Source organism: Pan troglodytes, chromosome 8 (assembly GCF_028858775.2).
Source record: "Pan troglodytes isolate AG18354 chromosome 8, NHGRI_mPanTro3-v2.0_pri, whole genome shotgun sequence".
Taxonomy (NCBI): Eukaryota; Metazoa; Chordata; class Mammalia; order Primates; family Hominidae; genus Pan; species Pan troglodytes.
Genome location: NC_072406.2, coordinates 112,065,454 through 112,082,906, shown reverse-complemented (window position 1 = coordinate 112,082,906; position 17,453 = coordinate 112,065,454). Strand labels below are relative to the sequence as shown.

The window sequence follows — 17,453 nt, the reverse complement described above, 5'->3', positions numbered from 1 at the left end:
TGGGCAACATAGTAAAACCCTGTCTCTACAAAAAGGTACAAAAAAAATTAGCTGGGCATGGTTATGCATACCTGTAGCCATATGTACCCAGGAGGCTGAGGTGGGAAGATTGCTTGAGCCCTGGATATCGAGGCTACGGTGAGCCACTGCACTCCAGCCTGGGCCTCAGAATAGGACCCTGTCTCATAAATAAATAAAATTAACAGAGCTACCACTACCTTTTCTTTTTTTGTAAGTAGGCACTTCATGCTTTTTGATGTGATGATGGTTGTATGTGAGATGGAAGGTAGAGTCCTCATTCATCTCTACCAAGACCAAATAAGTACTTGAGATGGCTGAAAATAGACTTGTACTTGGGAGGCTGAGGCAGGAGGATCACTTGAGCCCAGGAGTTCAAGGCTGCAGTGAGCTATTATTGCACTCCAGCCTGGGCAACAGAGTAAGACCCCATCTCTAAAAAGAAAAGAAAAGAAAAATAGATTTCAGGCCTGGATACTCTGGTGATCTTCAGCTGCTCCTTTAAGAGACCTAGGGAGAAATGTAGCTGTCATCAAGGCTGATTGTCTACAGAGGGATGGATGTCCACTACTTATGTCCTCTCTTTCTGCTGCTTCAATACATACATAGGTTCCCCAGCCACATGCATCAAGGTAATGAACACATCGTCTTATTATAGCACAGACACCGTAACAGTACAAGGATACTCTCCGGGGTTGGGCCACTGACTTCTGTGAACCGAAAACATATACTTGATCTGGCATAGGATGCTAAATCTTGTCTGGAGGTGCCATCTACATAGTCCTTTCTTCCTTTCTTACAGATTTTTACTTTTCTAACTTTTTTTTTTATAAAATAGAGGTGAAGTCTTGCTGTGTTGCCCAGGTTGGTCTTGAACTCCTGACTGCAATTGATCCTCTAGCCTTAGTCTCCCGAAGTGCTAGGATTATAGGCATGAGCCATTCAATAGGTTTTCCCTTTCCTTTTCCTTTTCGTTTTTCCTTTTCTGAGTCTCACTCCGTCACCCAGGCTGGAATGCAATGAATGGTGCGATCTTGGCTCACTGCAACCTCGGCCTCCCAGGTTCAAGTGATTCTCCTGCCTCAGCCTCCCAAGTAGCTGGGATTACAGGCACCCACCACCGTGCCTGACTGATTTTTGTGTTTTTAGTAGAGACAGGGTTTCACCATGTTGCCCAGGCTGGCCTCAAAACTCCTCACCTCAGGTGATCTGCCCGCCTCGGCCTCGCAAAGTGCTGGGATTACAGGTGCGAGCCACCGCGCCAGCCCCCAACAGGTTTTCCATCTAGGCCTTTGAGGCATGGTTCTGCTGCTGTTCTTCAGGTTGTGGTACATTTGTTTGCAGATAGTCTCAGTAGGTAGTAACCAGAATGCCCTCAGTTTGAGTCCTGGCCCTGCTGCTGTGAGCACCGTGATCTTGGACAAATAATGTTTTCTAACTATACTGAGCCTTAGTATCCTAATCTTTAAGATCTATGGGGAATAAAATGCCATATTTAAAATCTCTACTTTTTAAAGTATTGTATTTTAAAATTACCATGTTGTCTGGTGTTTTAAAAATGTTAATTTCCTTACTGCCCTCTTCAGGCATTCTGAAAAGCCTACATTTGCTGACACTTGAATCTTTTCTATCACTGAGAGGTCTAGGGTTTTTGTTTTGTTTTGTTTTGTTTTGTTCCTGAATTCCTTTGCGGTCCAAATGAAAAATATATGAGGAAATTATTATTTTTAAATTAGACCAGGTGTGGTGGCTCATGCCTGGAATCCCAACACTTTGGGAGGCCAAAGCAGGAGGATCACTGAAGCCAGGAGTTCAACACTAGCCTGGGTAACAAAGTAGATCTCATCTCTACAAAAATAAATAAATAAATAAATAAATAAATAAATGCCGCGGGCAGTGGCCCACGCCTGTAATCCCAGCACTTTGGGAGGCTGAGGTGGGCAGATCACTTGAGGCCAGGAGTTTGAGATGAGCCTGGCCAATGTGGCAAAACCCTGTCTCTACTAAAAATACAAAAATTAGTTGGGAATGGTGGTGCATGCCTGTAGTCCTACCTACTTGGGAGGCTGAGCCTTGAGAATCACTTGGGAGGCTGAGCCAGGAGGCAGAGGTGGCAGTGAGCCGAGATTGTGCCACTGCACTCCAGTGTGGAACACACAGCGAGATTTCATCTCAAAAAATAAAAATAAAGAGCCAGGCACAGTGGTGTGCGCCTGTAGTTCCAGCTACTCAGAAAGCTGAGGTAGGAGGATCACTTGAGCCCAGGAGCTGGAGGCTGCAGTGAGCTATGATCACACCACTGCACTCCAGCCTGGGTGATAAAGCGAGACCTGTTTCCCCCGGCCCCCAAAAAAGGAAAAAGAAATGAGAAATAACTTTGATATTTTAAAATATGAGGCCACGTACAGTGGAGCATGCCTGTAATTCCAGCACTTTGGGAGGCCAGGGTAGGCAGATTGCTTCAGCCCAGGAGTTTGAGACCAGCCTGGGCAACATGGTGAAACCCTGCCTCTAGTAAAAATACAAAAAATTAGCTGGACATGGTGGCACATGCCTGTAGCCCAAGTTTCTTGGGAGACTGAGCTGGGAGAATCACCTGAGCCCAGGAAGTCAAGGCTACAGTGAGCCATGATTGCTCCACTGCACTCCAGCCTGGGCGATGGGAGTGAGACCCTGTCTCAAAAATAAAATAGGAAGTACTAACGTATTTGCTTAGCTTTGGCTTCATTTTAAGTATATTTGTATCTTAAGCTTTATCATTCCAAGAAATAGATCTATATTGCAGTGTCTTAAATATTGATGTTTTCTGTTTCTCTTGATCTATCTTTCCAGGTTATAAAACATGGAGGCTGGCTCAGTGGTTCGAGCCATTTTTGACTTCTGCCCTAGCGTATCAGAAGAACTGCCGCTCTTTGTGGGAGATGTTATTGAGGTGCTGGCAGTGGTGGATGAATTTTGGCTTCTAGGAAAGAAGGAGGATGTTACAGGTAAGTAAGAGACTCATAGTGGACCACAGGCCCTGACTTCTTTCCATATTAAAAATAAAGGCTGGCACTGCACTCCAGCCTGGGCAACAGAGTGAGACCCTGTCTCAAAAAAAAAGGAAAGAAAGAAAGAAAATTATTCCTAGCTGGGCACAGTGGCTCATGCCTATAATCCCAGCACTTTGGGAGGCTGAGGTGGGTGGATCCCCTGAGGTCAGGAGTTCAAGACCAGCCTGGCCAACATGGTGAGATGGTGAGACCCTGTCTCTACTAAAAATACAAAATTTGCTGGGTATGGTGGCTCGTGCCTGTAATCCCAGCTACTCAGGAGGCAAGGCTGGAGAATTGCTTGAACCCAGGAGGTGAAGATTGCAGTGAGTTGAGATTGTGCCATTGCATTCCAGCCTGGGCGACAAGAGTGAAACTCTGTCTCTAAATAAGTAAATAAATAATAAAAATAAAAATAAAGGCTGGGCACGGTGGGTCATGCTTATAATCCCAGCACTTTGGGAGGCTGAGATGGGAGGATTGCTTGAGGCCAAGAGTTCATGACCAGCCTGGTCAACATAGCAAGACACCATCTCAATAAATAAATAAGAAAGGACGGGAGGTAGGGAGGGAGGTAGGGAGGGAGGAAGAGAAAGAAAAGAAAGAAAGGAAGGAAGGAAGGAAGGAAAGAAAAGAAAGCTAGCTAAATGGGAAGCCCAAGTCAATAAATTTCAGAATCCTTTTGTGTTTTCCTACTGTATTCATATGTGGTCTCTACCAGTTAGGGGAAGATTTCTGTTACCATTCCATCTCTCTGTGTTGATTCCTTCAAGAGGTTGCACCACTAGACACCAGCTGCCCCAGCCCAGGTTTCTATCCAAGTCTTTGTCTTTCACCCCCTTTCCCTTCCCAGGTCTTTATCCTTTGTGTTCAGTGCTATTATTCCTCTTCTCAAAACATGTTATTCCTTTCTTCATAACCCTGTTGTTTACTACTGCTTTCCTTTTTTTTTTTTTTTGAGACGGAGTCTTGCTCTGTTGCCCAGGCTGGAGTTCAGTGGCATGATCTCGGCTCACTGCAAGCTCTACCTCCCAGGTTCATGCCATTCTCCTGCCTCAGCCTCCCGAGTAGCTGGGACTACAGGCACATGCCACCACGCCTGGCTAATTTTTTGTATTTTTAGTAGAGACGGGGTTTCACCATGTTAGCCAGGATGGTCTCAATCTCCTGATGTCATGATCCGCCTGCCTCGGCCTCCCAAAGTGCTGGGATTACAGGCGTGAGCCACCGCACCCGGCACTACTGCTTTTCATAACCAGCTTTATGATTTGTGGAACACAAGGTGCTCTCCACCTTGTTTCCTCTGGCTGTCTTCTTTGAACATTTTCTACCCTTTCATTCTTCACTTGATCTTAGGCAAAAGGCTGAGAAGTGATCTTTCTTTCATTTTCTTCAAAGGAGCATGATTCATCCTGTTCACTCCTTCTTGGATCCATGGCTGGCCCAAATTTATTAAAGTTATCCCTTACCCTACATGGTACCTACCACCCACATTCCACGCACCTGGTTAGCTTTCTTCTATTCTGTAAGATATATGTTCACATCGATTTCTTTCATTAATAAGCCTAGGGAAGGGTGGAAGCTTTTCCCACACCACATGCATCTGTGTTAATCCAATCCTTAACTTGCATATACTCATAATTATGTAAGTCTGGGTTGGAGTCCTTCGAGCACACTCTGTTGACACTTAACCCACATTTGGGAGATAAATTATTTCCCAGTAGAAATGATATCTCAGCTGAGACAAAAATGATGAGAAGGAGTTAGCAAGGAAAGATGGTAGGCAGAGAGGATTGCTTGTTGAAGGTCCCTGGAATGTGAGAACACAGGGGACCTAGAGAAGTTTAGTAGGGCATGAGGTGTGAGTGGTTGAGGGAGAAAGGTGGGCTGGAGAGATGAGCAAAAGCTGGATCATGGGAGACAGAGTATGCCATGGTAAGGAGTGAAGAAAATGGGAAACCCTGAAAGTGCTTTGAACATGATCAGATTTGAATTTTAGAAAACTCACTGCTGCAGACTTAAGAATGATAGAAAGGACAAAACTGAAGGCAGGGAAGCATTTGGAAGGTCGCTGCAGTAATCCAGGTGAGGGATGGTGATGGCATGGACCAAGGTGGTGGGTCTGGAGATAAATATACCCAGAGATAGAAAGTAGAATCAATCAGACTTTCTGATACTTTCCAACTGGCAGGCCCTGTCTTTCTCCCACCACCTATTAAAACCTTGTCCACCGTCAGATTCAAATGCTATTGTTTTCATAAAGTTTTTTATGTTCTTCCTGACCTATTACCTACCTTTTCTGAACTTCCGTAACAATTTGTGTACTTACATTATGATACCAGATTTCAGGATTGAATTATTATTTATGTCTGAATTCGACTCTTTGTCTGAACTAGGTTTTTAGATCTTTGAAAACCAAAACTGTCTTATGTTTTCCTCTGCAGCGTGCTTTGCATATAGCAGCCCCCAGTAAATGCGTACCAAATTGAATTGCATTCTGTCTGTCCTGCATGCATCTAGTTTTGTGCACTATACTTCTTCTCCAACAGATTCTCCAATTATGAGTATTCCCTGAGTTTTCAAGTTACGGTCTATACATGGACTCAGAAGAAAAGTTTTTGTCCTTGTACACAGACGGGAAAAGAAATCTCAGTATTAAAATTTAATATGTTTGCTTTTATTTTCAGGACAATTCCCCAGCAGTTTTGTGGAAATTGTGACCATTCCCAGTCTAAAAGAGGGAGAGAGGCTGTTTGTGTGCATTTGTGAATTCACATCCCAAGAGTTGGATAATCTTCCCCTCCATCGAGGTAAGCTGCTCATCAAATAGTAGACTATTTGAAATTAGATTTTTGGAGTCTGCCCGTTTCGACAACCAGATCCTTTTTGAATTTGTGAAGTGGCTTAACCTCTAGAGAGTCCTCGGCAATACCAAAGTAGTGTGGACGTAATGATGCCTTACAGTTTAGTACCATTTTATAATTTCCAAGGTATTTTCTCACAAATATATTCTCATTTGATCCTCAGCACAGACCTGGGAGGTAGGAAAGTGGGGATTATTAACTGTATTTTATAAATAATGAGAGCAAAATTCAAAGACTGTTGGCCGAAGGTGGTAAGTCTTGGCCTCAGAATATGAACTCATCATATTCTAAGTCCAGGGTTATCTTTCCAATGCCCCCATGCAATAGCCACACTTCAGGCTCATGCTGTCTCTCTCTTTTTTTTTTTTTTTGAGACAGTAGTCTCACTCTGTTGCCCAGTACAGTGGTGCGATCTCAGCTCACTGCCACCTCTGCCTCCCAGGCTCAAGCAGTCCTCCCATCTCAGCTTCATGAGTAGCTGGGACCGCAGGCACGTGCTACCACGCTGGGCTAATTTTTAGTATTTTTGGTAGAGATGGGGTTTTGCCATATTGCCCAGGCTGGTCTCGAACTCCTAGGCTCAAACAATCTGCCTGCCTCGGCCTCCCAAAGTGCTGGGATTACAGGCATGAGTCACTGCGCCTGACCAACTTCAGGCTTTATTTCTCTTTTTTTCTTTTAAAAACTGATATGGGGCGTGGGGGGAGGGAGAAAAAAAATAACTGGGTACGGCTTTGCTAGCAATATTACCATTTATTAATGTGTAATAGTAGAGCAGGAATTTTGATGTGGAAATTAAGAGATAGGTGCAAAACATCCGCATTTTACTACTGTCTTATCAGAGCCAGTTTAAAAGGAAGTGATTTAAAAACAGATAGTCATACTTAGCCAGGCGTGGTGGTGTGCACCTATAGTCCTAACAACTCAGGAGGCTGCGGCAAGAGGATCGCTTGAGTTGGAAGCGTCAGTGAGCTATGATCACATCACTGCACTCCAGCCTGGGTGACAGAGCAAGACCCTGTCTCAAATAAATAATACATAAATACATAAATATAAATTAAAACAGGTAGTCATAGCTATCTCTCAGTGATTTTCCAAGTATTTCTCCCTTCTTGCACTCTGATTAGATGAACAAACTATAAACCATTTCAACAAGTATCCTTAAGTCCATTCTGCATAAACAGAGAAACCAGTAGTGTCTAAAAGACAGAAGCTTCTGATCAATCCAATTTTGTGATGACTCAGTCATCAAAACAGTAGAACTTATTAGGTGTGTTATTAATATCATTACTTGCTCTTTGGCATATGGCACAAAAGGGACAGGCTTAATTTCTTAAATCATGTACACACACACCCACACCCACACACACACACACCCAGAAAAACCTAGCAAACTTCTCTAACCCTTAGTGATAAGAATGGAATAATGGATTTTGACCTTAATCCTCAAAATCTATTTTGAGAATTTCTTTATTTTTAGATTTTGTTTTATTTTGCTTATTTATTTGTTTGTTTTTTGAGACGGAGTCTCATTCTGTCGAGGCTGGAGTGCATTGGCATGATCTCGGCTCACTGCAACCTCCGCCTCCCAGGTTCAAGCGATTCTCCTTCCTCAGCCTCCCGAGTAGCTGGGACTACAGGCACCTGCCACCACACCCAGCTAATTTTTGTATTTTTAGTAGAGATGGGGTTTCACCATATTGGTCAGGCTGGTCTTGAACTCCTGATGTTGTGATCTGCCCACCTTGGCCTCCCAAAGTGCTGGGATTACTTATTTTTTATTATACAAATTTTGTTTTATTTTTTAAGACACAGGGTCTCACGTTGTTGCCCAGGCTGGTCTGAAACTCCTAGCCTCAAGTGATGCTACCACCTCAGTTTCTCGAGTAGCTGGGATTACAGACCTTACTTAACTTTAAGAAGTATCATTAGGATTGATAAGAGGCTGGGTATAGTGGCTCATGCCTGTAATCCTAGCATTTTGGGAGGCCAAAGGCAAGAGTATCCCTTGAGCCCAAGAGTTTGAGATCAGCCTGGGCAACATGGCAGGACGTTGTCTCTACAAAAAAAAAAAAAAAAATTAAATTAGCCAGGCATGGTGGTGCATACCAGTGGTATATGCCTGTGGTCCCAGCTACTCAGGAAACTGAGGCAGGAGCCTGAGCCCAGGAGGTTGAGGCTGCAGTGAGCTGTGTTTACGACACTACACTCCAGCTTGGGCAACAGAGCAAGACCTTGTTTCAAAAAAAAAAAAAAAAAAAAAACGTATTAATGAGAGAAAACGCCACCACGCTCTGTTGTTTTGAGAGTTTCTTACACTTCACTTTATACTCAGTCTCTACTTCAGCTCTGTGCTTTCTTGTTAATCAGTGTTGGGAAGGTAGACAGAAATAGATTAAGAGATTATAGCACGGACCTTATCTATCCTTACTCGTAGCTCTCCCAGTGGAGTCTGTTGTCCATATCTGATGGAATGGAGAAAGGACAAGAGTGCAGTGGCTTCCGCTGAGCTGTTCAAAGGATGTGGGTAGCATGGACTTTTCTTAGGAAGCATGCCATCCGAGAGATTCTCAGAAAGAATCTGGCATCGTGAGTCACCTGTCTGAAGACTGACTCAAGGTCAGGCCAGGACCTGGAATCTGTAGATTTTATCTTGACTACCTTTTAACCAGTTAAGCCTAATAAGCTTAAAGATGTAAGTGGAATCCAAAGGAAGAGGATGCGGGCAGGGGGATACATTGGGAAAGAGAGACTAGAATGAGATGTACTAATTATCCATGGTTTTATCTTGTTCTCCTCTCTGTGATAATCTACTGCCAGTAAACACACTGACCAGTCAGCTTTCCTTCTATGCCTTTCACATTTTTTTTTTAGCTCTGTCTTTTAATTTGGAAACACAAGGCTTGGAGGATGGAGAAGTTAGTTATACCTATGCAATTTGCCTTTTTCTGGGAAACTTAGCTTGTGCACAAATGATTTTAATTTCTCTTTTTGTATACGTGACAAGTCACATCAACAGGTATTTACTGGTGGGAAACAAAATCACTAAAAAATGAAAGTATTGTTTTATGCCAGATATAGTTTATCAGACTTGCATCTAGGCTTCCTGTTTTTTAAGTCTAGTGCTTGGGATGGCGCTTCAACTTCCTAGACTGAAAATCACTTTTTCCATTAGATCAGTGTGTCTGTAAATGAAATGTTGATGATGGAATAGGTCAGGAGGGGATTTGGAAACCTTAAGAGTATGTGGGGCCAGGCATGGTAGCTCAAGCCTGTAATCCCAGCACTTTGTGAGGCCTAGGCGGGTGGATCACCTGAGGTCAGGAGTTCGAGACCAGCCTGGCCAACATGGTGAAACCCCATCTTTACTAAAAATACAAAATTAGCTGGGCACGATGGTGCATACCTATAATCGCAGCTACTTGGGAGGCTGAGGCAGGAGAATTGCTAGAACCCGGGAGTTGGAGGTTGCAGAGAGCCAAGATTGCGCCACTGCAGTCCAGCCTGGGCAACAAGAGCGAAACTCCATCTCAAAAAAAAAAAAAAAAAAAAAGTATGTGGGATAATGTTTGAGATCTGCTGTGTTTTACCACGTGCCTTTTTAGTTCATTGTTACTTACTTACCTTTAAGAAGTATCATTAGGATTAATAAGAGAAAAAATATATGTATAATTTATAGATGTCTATATGTATTTAGAGCAGGCAGTATAGCTTAGGGGATAAGAATTCTGACAGGCCTAAGTTTAAATCCAAGTCCACCACTTAATAGCTGTGACCTTGGACTAGTTACTTAAGTCTCTCAGCCTCAGTTTTCTTATCTACAAAATGAGGATAATAATATAATACCTACCTCAGGGTGATTGTGAGGATTAGATGAGGTTGTACATGGAAAGCATATGGTAGTAAGTAAGCGCTCAGTAAATGCTAGCTATTCTTATTAGTCTTAACCTGGGCGCCTGGGCTTCATTGATGTGCTTTGGGTATCTTGTTTCTGGGATAATTCTGTGAAGCTTTGTGTGTCTGTTCTGAGAGATTCTATGTGAAATCAGAACCACTGATCTTTGTTCCAGCAGGTGTCACCCTTCTTCCTTTTCCTGAAGCTATGTAATTGCTTTGGACTATTCCTACTGTTTTGAGTTAATATATATATAATATATATATATATTTTTTTTCCTTGGGATGGAGTCTCACACTGTCGCCCAGGCGGGAGTGCAGTGGCGCAATTTCTGCTCAATGCCACTTCCGCCTCGTTGTTTCAAGTGATATTCATGCCTTAGCCTCCCGAGTAGCTGGGATTACAGGTGTGTGCCACCACACCCGACTAATTTTTGTATTTTTAGTAGAGACAGGGTTTCACCATTTTGGCCAAGCTGGTCTCGAACTCCTGACTTCAAGCGATCCGCCTGCCTCGACCTGCCAAAGTGCTGGGATTACAGGCATGAGCCACCACGCCTGGCCTCGAGTTATATTTAAACTGAGAAACAAGTCTGTCTCTTAGAAGAAGAATCAAAACAGGTGGCCAGTGCCCCTGACTATCCTAAAAAAAAAAAAAAAAAACAGGAGAAAAGAAAGGTGGGGGGTGGAGGGGAGTAAAGAACAAAACCAAAATAAGAGATTAGTGCAAGGAGGCTGGGCGCAGTGGCTCACGCCTGTAATCCCAGCACTTTGGGAGGCTGAGGCGGGTGGATCACGAGGTCAGGAGTTTGAGATCAACCTGGCCAAGATGGTGAAACCCCATCACTACCAGCATGGTGGCAGGCACTTGTAATCCCAGCTCCTCGGGAGGCTGAGGCAGGAGAAATTGCTCGAACCCGGAAAGCAGAGGTTGCAGCGAGCCGAGATCGCACCACTGCACTGCAGCCTGGGCGACAGAGCAAGTCTCCGTCTCCAAAAAAAAAAAAAAAAAAAAAAAAAGAGACTAGGACAAGGAAAAGACAGAGAGGAGAGAAACAAGTTAGTGCATATTATGACAAGTGATAGAATATCACTAATAATTGCCTCACATAAGACAGAATCCTCATCCCTTGCCTATAACCTGCCCCCTCAAACAAAAGGCCAATAAAAAATAAATTGACCAGTGGTATTCATCAGTCAAAGCACATGTGTTGTAAATTTGTGATGCCATGAATGTGAGCTCTCAGGAAAGACGTTCTGACATGGCTCGTATGGAAACCTGAATAAAATACTGTACGTGGTCAGGCTGCATAAAGCATATAGTTCCCCTGGCATTTAGAGACAGCCCAAAAGGAGTCCGTGAGGAACCCAGGACTGCAGTCAGACTGCTCATATCCGATTCTAAGAAGACCTGCACTCCTTTTTACCATTTTATTCCTAATGCATTTCCTGTTCAAATAAAAAATCCAACCAGAGGAAACAAGCAGTGTGGCTGGGATTAATTGTGCATGAGTCAAAGGCTCAGGCTGACCCTAAGGGTCACCACACTTCCTATTTTTCTGTTCTCAAAATCTGGTCTTGCTCGTGCAGGAGTTCCTCATATTGGTATTTCAGAAGTCTGGGAATGACCACTAGTTATTCTGGAGATACCAATCTAATGGAAAAAGTGATCCGTTCCTAAGGAATCACCTAGGATCCCAGGGGAATAGCTTGTATAACTCTTTCTGATGAAAAACAGAGACTTGCGCTTCAGTAACAGGGCTATAAAACAGGGGCATTGAGGCAGAATATGGTGACCCACACCTTTAACCTCAGCAGTTTAGGAGGCCTAGGTGGGAGGATCACTTGAGCCCAGGAGTTTGAGGCCAGCTTGGGCAACAAATGAGACCCCATCTCCACAATAAAAAAAAAAAAAATTAGCTGGGCACAGTGGCACACACCTGTAGTCCCAGGTACTCAGGTGGCTGAGGCAGGAGGATCACTTGAGCCTGGGAGGTCAAGGTTACAATGAACAGTGATTGAGCCACTGCCCTCCAGCCTGGGTAACAGACTGAGACCCTGTCTTAAAAAATAATAATAATCAAATGAATTTTAAAATAAAAAGGGTATTGAACTAAATAATCTCTAAAGTACTTTCCAGGTTCTAAATTGTGTATGTTTTTGAAGATTCACCTTTACTGTGTAGAAATAACCAATAAAATAGCAGTCCATCAGGTAATAAAGCTTATCAAAACAGTTATCCAGTTGAAAATAGATAGGAAAACAAGCCTTATTATATGGGTTCAGGGGGATCTGGCAAAACAAGGAAAATAGCATAATTCTACAGCTTTAAGAAAGCCAGTTGATTTCAAAGCCAGCAGAGTGGGAGTTATGGCACGCTTTTATTCTTCCCCTTCACCAAGAGGCCCATTGTGTCTGAACAGCAGTCAGTCACCAGTGCATTCCCTCCGTGTTCTCGATGGATGGCCTTAGGGCCAGAGGGGGAAAAATTACTTGTGGTTTTTTGTTTTTTTGTTTTTTTTTTTGAGACGGAGTCTCGCTCTATCACCCAGGCTGGAGTGCAGTGGCACAATCGCGGCTCACTGCAAGCTCCGCCTCCCAGGTTCACACCGTTCTCCTGCCTCAGCCTCCCTGGTAGCTGGGACTACAGGCGCCCGCCACCACACCCGGCTAATGTTTTGTAATTTTAGTAGAGACCGGGTTTCACCGTGTTAGCCAGGATGGTCTCAATCTCCTGACCTCGTGATCCCCCTGCCTTGGCATCCCAAAGTGCTGGGATTACAGGCGTGAGCCACTGCGCCCAGCCTTGTGATTTTTTAGGACCCCAACTTCTGACCAAGGGATAGGGAATCATAAGTTAAAGGAATGTAGAAATACAGGACCAAGACCCTATTTTGGGGGAGCATTGAAACCAAATAATATCAAATTTGTGAAAATATTTTGGGCACCTCTCTCTAAGTCTAAAATCTTATGTTAGGTGCTGTATAGTATATAAAAATACAAGTGTCAGAATTCATGATATAGACAATAATTCCTTTTCTAGGCTATAGACAGCCAAGATGAATGTGAGCTTCTAAGGTTTTTTAGAGAAGCAAGCCTAGGTTTCAGATGGAGAGACAGTGTAACTGGAGTAAGGCTTTGGGGTTAATAATGATGTGGCTTCATAACAATAAAAACCTCCTTGTGTGGAATAGGGTCTCATATCATAGGTGAGATAATATTGGATAGTTGGAGAAGGGGAAAGTTGTGACTGGATAATCATGAATATAAGTTTGCTTTGGGGTGAAAGCATAAGTCTTTTGGTAGCTCAGTAAACCTCTACAGAGAGTGTCCAGAGCAAATTTATTTTTTATATATTTTGGGTAATAAGAATAGGATTACTGAGGAAGAAGCCATTAGCAGTAGGCTCCTTGTGCTTCATGGTAAAAGTTTGGCCTGGGGAGAGAGATGATAAAACTGGTGCATTTGTAATCTTGATTTGTCAGGAATCATTTGGTAGACTTGAAGAAATAATGCCTGGGGACAAGATTTCAAAGGGTGAGATGGTGGGAATTGGACCAGGGTCGTAGCATAGAGCAATTAGTAGAAGGAAGAGGCCGGGCACAGTGGCTCACACCTGAAATCCCAGCACTGTGGGAGACTCAGGCGGGTGGATCACTTGAGTCCAGGAGTTCGAGACCAGCCTGGGCAACATAGTGAGACCCTGTCAAAATAAAAATTAGGTATGGTGGCGCATGCCTGTAGTCTCAGCTACTTAGGAGGCTGAGGTGGGACAATCAGTTGAGCCCAGGTAGTCAAGGCTGCAGTAAGCCATGATTGCACCACTGCACTCAGCCTTGGTGATAGGGTGAGACCCTGTCTCCACAAAAAAAAAAAAAAAAAAAAAAAAAAAAAAAAAAAAAAAAAAAAGAAAAGAAAAAAAGAAAAAGGGAAGAAATATTTTGAAAGAAGGAATTAGAAGAAAAAAGGAAATTAGCAGCAGAAGTCAGTTTGGAAAGCAGAATGTAATGAATTTATTTGGGAGTTGGAGTTGAAGAATAATCATCATTAGCAAATGAACATCAAGTGCTTGCCATGCAAAAGGCATCATACCAGACTCTTGAGATACCAAAGAGAAGGTGGTACCTACCATTAAGGAACTGTAACCTACTTGGGAATATAAGACAGACTTAGTTTTTTTTTTTTCTTATTTATTTTATTTTTTAGAGACAGGGCCTCTCTTTGTCACCCAGGCTGGAGTGCAGTGGTCCGATCATAGTTCACTGTAGCCTTGAACTGTTGGGCTCAAGCAGTCTTCCCACCTCAGCCTCACAAGTAGCTGAGACTACAGGCAATAGCCACCTTGCCTGAGTAGACTTAAATTTTTTGTTGTTGTTGTTGAGATGGAGTTTTGCTCTCATCACACAGGCTGGAGTGCAATGGTGCAACCTCAGCTCACTGCAACCTCTGCCTCCCAGGTTCAAGCCATTTTTCTGCCTCAGCCTCTCGAGTAGCTGGGGTTATAGGCGTGCACCCCCCCACCCGGCTAATTTTGTATTTTTAGTAGACACAGGGTTTCACCATGTTGGCCAGGCTAGTCTTGAACTCCTGACCTGAGGTGATCCCGCGCACCTCGGCCTCCCGAAGTGCTGGGATTGCAGGCGTGAGCCACCGCACCTGGCCTAATTTTTTTTTAAATCAAGAGCATATAAAAATCAAGAGCATAAAAGATAACCTGGTTTTCCAATGTGCTTGACTATAAAATGACTCATAGGATTTTGCCAGGTGCTTTGCTACCCAGATCTTATTTTACCTAGGCCAGGTGCATTCCTTGAGCACCTCTGACTTGGGTACTGAGTGAGAAGGAAATTTTAACTATAAAAGTATAGGTAAGATTAACTTTAATCTTAACTGTAAGATTAGATAATCTACAAGTGAATAGCTTATAATCAGATAAGAGTTTGTTATAAAACAATTGATGATAAAATTAGAGTAATTTTTTCAAAATTAAATCATAAATCATATAGAACTGAATTTTAATTTCATTTTTCCAGAAACATATACTGTGCTCTTATCCTTTCTTTACTTCGACTTCTTCTACAATAAGACAGATGCTAACTGTTCAGCTTACGTTTTGTGAGGATAACCTGAAAATTGGTTATTTTCAAAAACAAAAGTGGTGATTATTGGTACCTTCTTTTAAGATCTCATTATAAGATATTTTCAGGATAGGGACAGTTCAAGAAGGCCTCTGGAGAACATGATTGAACATTCATTGTCCATACCCTTCATCTCCAACAAAGAACCCTTTACTAAAGATTTCTTTTTTTTTTTTTTTTTTTTTTGAGACACGGTCTCACTCTGTTGCCCAGGCCGGAGTGCAATGGTGCCATCATAGCTCACTGCAGGCTCAAATTCCTGGGCTGAAGCGATCCTCCTGCCTCAGGTTCCCAAGTAGCTGGGACTATAGCACTCACCACCACACCCGGCTAATTTTTTTTTTAATTTTAAATAGAGACGCGGTCTCGCTATGTTGCCCAGGCTGATCTTGAACTCTTCTGCTCCAGCAATCCTTCTACCTCAGCCTCCCAAAGTGCTGGAATTACAGGTGTGAGCCACTGCACCTGGCCTCCCTGTATACTCTTAAAAGTTATTGAGACCCCAAAGAGTTTTTTTGTTTTTTTGGGTGGTTTTTTTGTTTTGTTTTTGTTTTTGAGACAGTGTCTTTCTCTGTCGCCCAGGCTGGAGTGCAAGTAGCACAGCCATGGCTCACTACAGCCTTGACTTCCCAGGTTCAAGTGACTCTCCCGCCTCAGCCTTCCAAGTATCTGTGACCACAGGTGGGCACCACCACACCTGGCTAATTATTGTATTTTTCCCAAAGAGCTTTTGTTTATGTGGGCTGTGTCTGTTGATATTTATCATATTAGCTATTACAACTGGGAATTTTTAAAACTTGTTTATCAGTCTATTAAAAACCCATTACATATTTACGTAAATAACATATTTTTATGAAAAATAAGTATAGCTTTCCAAACAAAAAAAAATTAATGAGGAATGACATTGCTTTACATGTTCGTAAATATTTTTAATGTTCAACTTACTAAAAGAAAACCAGATTCTATTTGCATCTGTATTCAATCTGTTGCAATGTGTTGTTTTCATGGAATTATGTGAAGAAAATCCAGCCTTACACAAATATGCAATGGGAGACAGGAAAAGGTATTTTAATAGTCTTTTTAAATAATTGCAAATATTCATCGTTGACACTGCACCAAAATTCAACGATTGGTAATTTCTTACGAGTTAATTGCAGTGTGGGATCTGAAACTATGTCGGTGAACTTTCATAATATTACACTAAAATTCATTAATCTATCTTGCTTTTGGAGTGTGAATCTTTTAGCCATGAATGATTTTATACCAGCATGCATTTGTCATTTGGGAAATATTGATTCAATTAGCTACTCAGTTATTCCAAATGTTGACCATTTCAACATACAATATGAAAAAATCATATTTGTTACTATCTCATCAGAAGAATCTTTAAGTATGGGAAAGCTGCCAAGCCCATGGTAGTAGATACAAGTTTTCCAAAATTCTCATTTTCTCTTGGAAGTTGGAATTTTATCATTGGCAACAAATACTGTCATTTGTTCTCCTTGATGTTTCAGACTCACTTTCATTTTGGAGGAAACATCTGCCAGATATCTAAGTCTGAATAAACATAGTTGTCTGTTATTCATTCTTGCACATAAAATGGTGTTATGTGAAAATAAACAGATGGTTCAGGCATATAACTCAGTTACTCGTGCTTCTCCTCAGCAGTAAAAGTGCTTTATGTGTAATTCCTATATTGTCACACAGAATATTACAAAAGAATTGTTCTTAAGGGTTGAGATTTAGCACAGTGCATAATTTGTATTGCTTCTTAACTGAAAATGGCTTTTTTAAAAACTGTGAGTACATGGTTGTGAAGAATACGATGACCATACAGTGACTATTCATGTGATTTGTGGCTACTGCCTTTGCTTATGAATTGCCAGCAGTTTTTAATTAATTAATTATTTTTTTGAGATGGAGTCTTGCTCTGTTGCCCAAGCTGGAGTGCAGTGGTGCGATCTCGGCTCACTGTGACCTCTGCCTCCTGAGTTTAATTTCTGCCTCAGCCTCCCGAATAGCTGGGACTACAGGCACGTGCCACCATGCTCAGCTAATTTTTGTATTTTTAGTAGAGATGGGGTTTCACCATGTTGACCAGGCTGCTCTCGAACTCCTGACCTCAAGTGATCCGCCTGCCTTGGCCTCCCAAAGTGCTGGGATTACAGGCATGAGCCATCGCGCCCAGCCATTTTATTTTTATTTTTGAGACAAGTGTTGCTCTGTCACCCAGACTGGAGTGTAGTGGTGAAATCACAGCTTACTGCAGCCTTGACCTCCTGGGTTCAAGCTATCCTCCCACCTCAGCCTCCTGAATAGCTGGGACTACAGGCATGAGCCACAATGCACAGCTAATTTTTAAATTTATTGTAGAGACAAGGTCTTGACATGTTGCCCAGGCTGGTTTTGAACTCCTGGTCTCAAGCGATCCTCCTGCCTTGGCCTCCCAAAGTGCTCGGATTTCTGGTGTAAGCCACCGCACCTAGCTGGCCAGCAGTTTTAATCAC

General features: G+C 42.6%; 1 protein-coding gene across 4 annotated transcripts in view; it reads left to right on the top strand.

Annotated features, from left to right (window-relative positions):
* DNMBP (dynamin binding protein) overlaps nucleotides 1-17,453 on the top strand; it is a 135,369-nt gene that overhangs the window by 37,647 nt on the left and 80,269 nt on the right. For all 4 annotated transcript variants that reach the window (XM_016962390.4, XM_016962391.4, XM_063817620.1 and 1 more), the window contains 2 exon segments: nucleotides 2,851-3,005; nucleotides 5,738-5,860. In XM_016962390.4, the coding sequence (XP_016817879.4) occupies nucleotides 2,861-3,005; nucleotides 5,738-5,860 (268 nt within the window). In that variant the 5' untranslated portion in view covers nucleotides 2,851-2,860.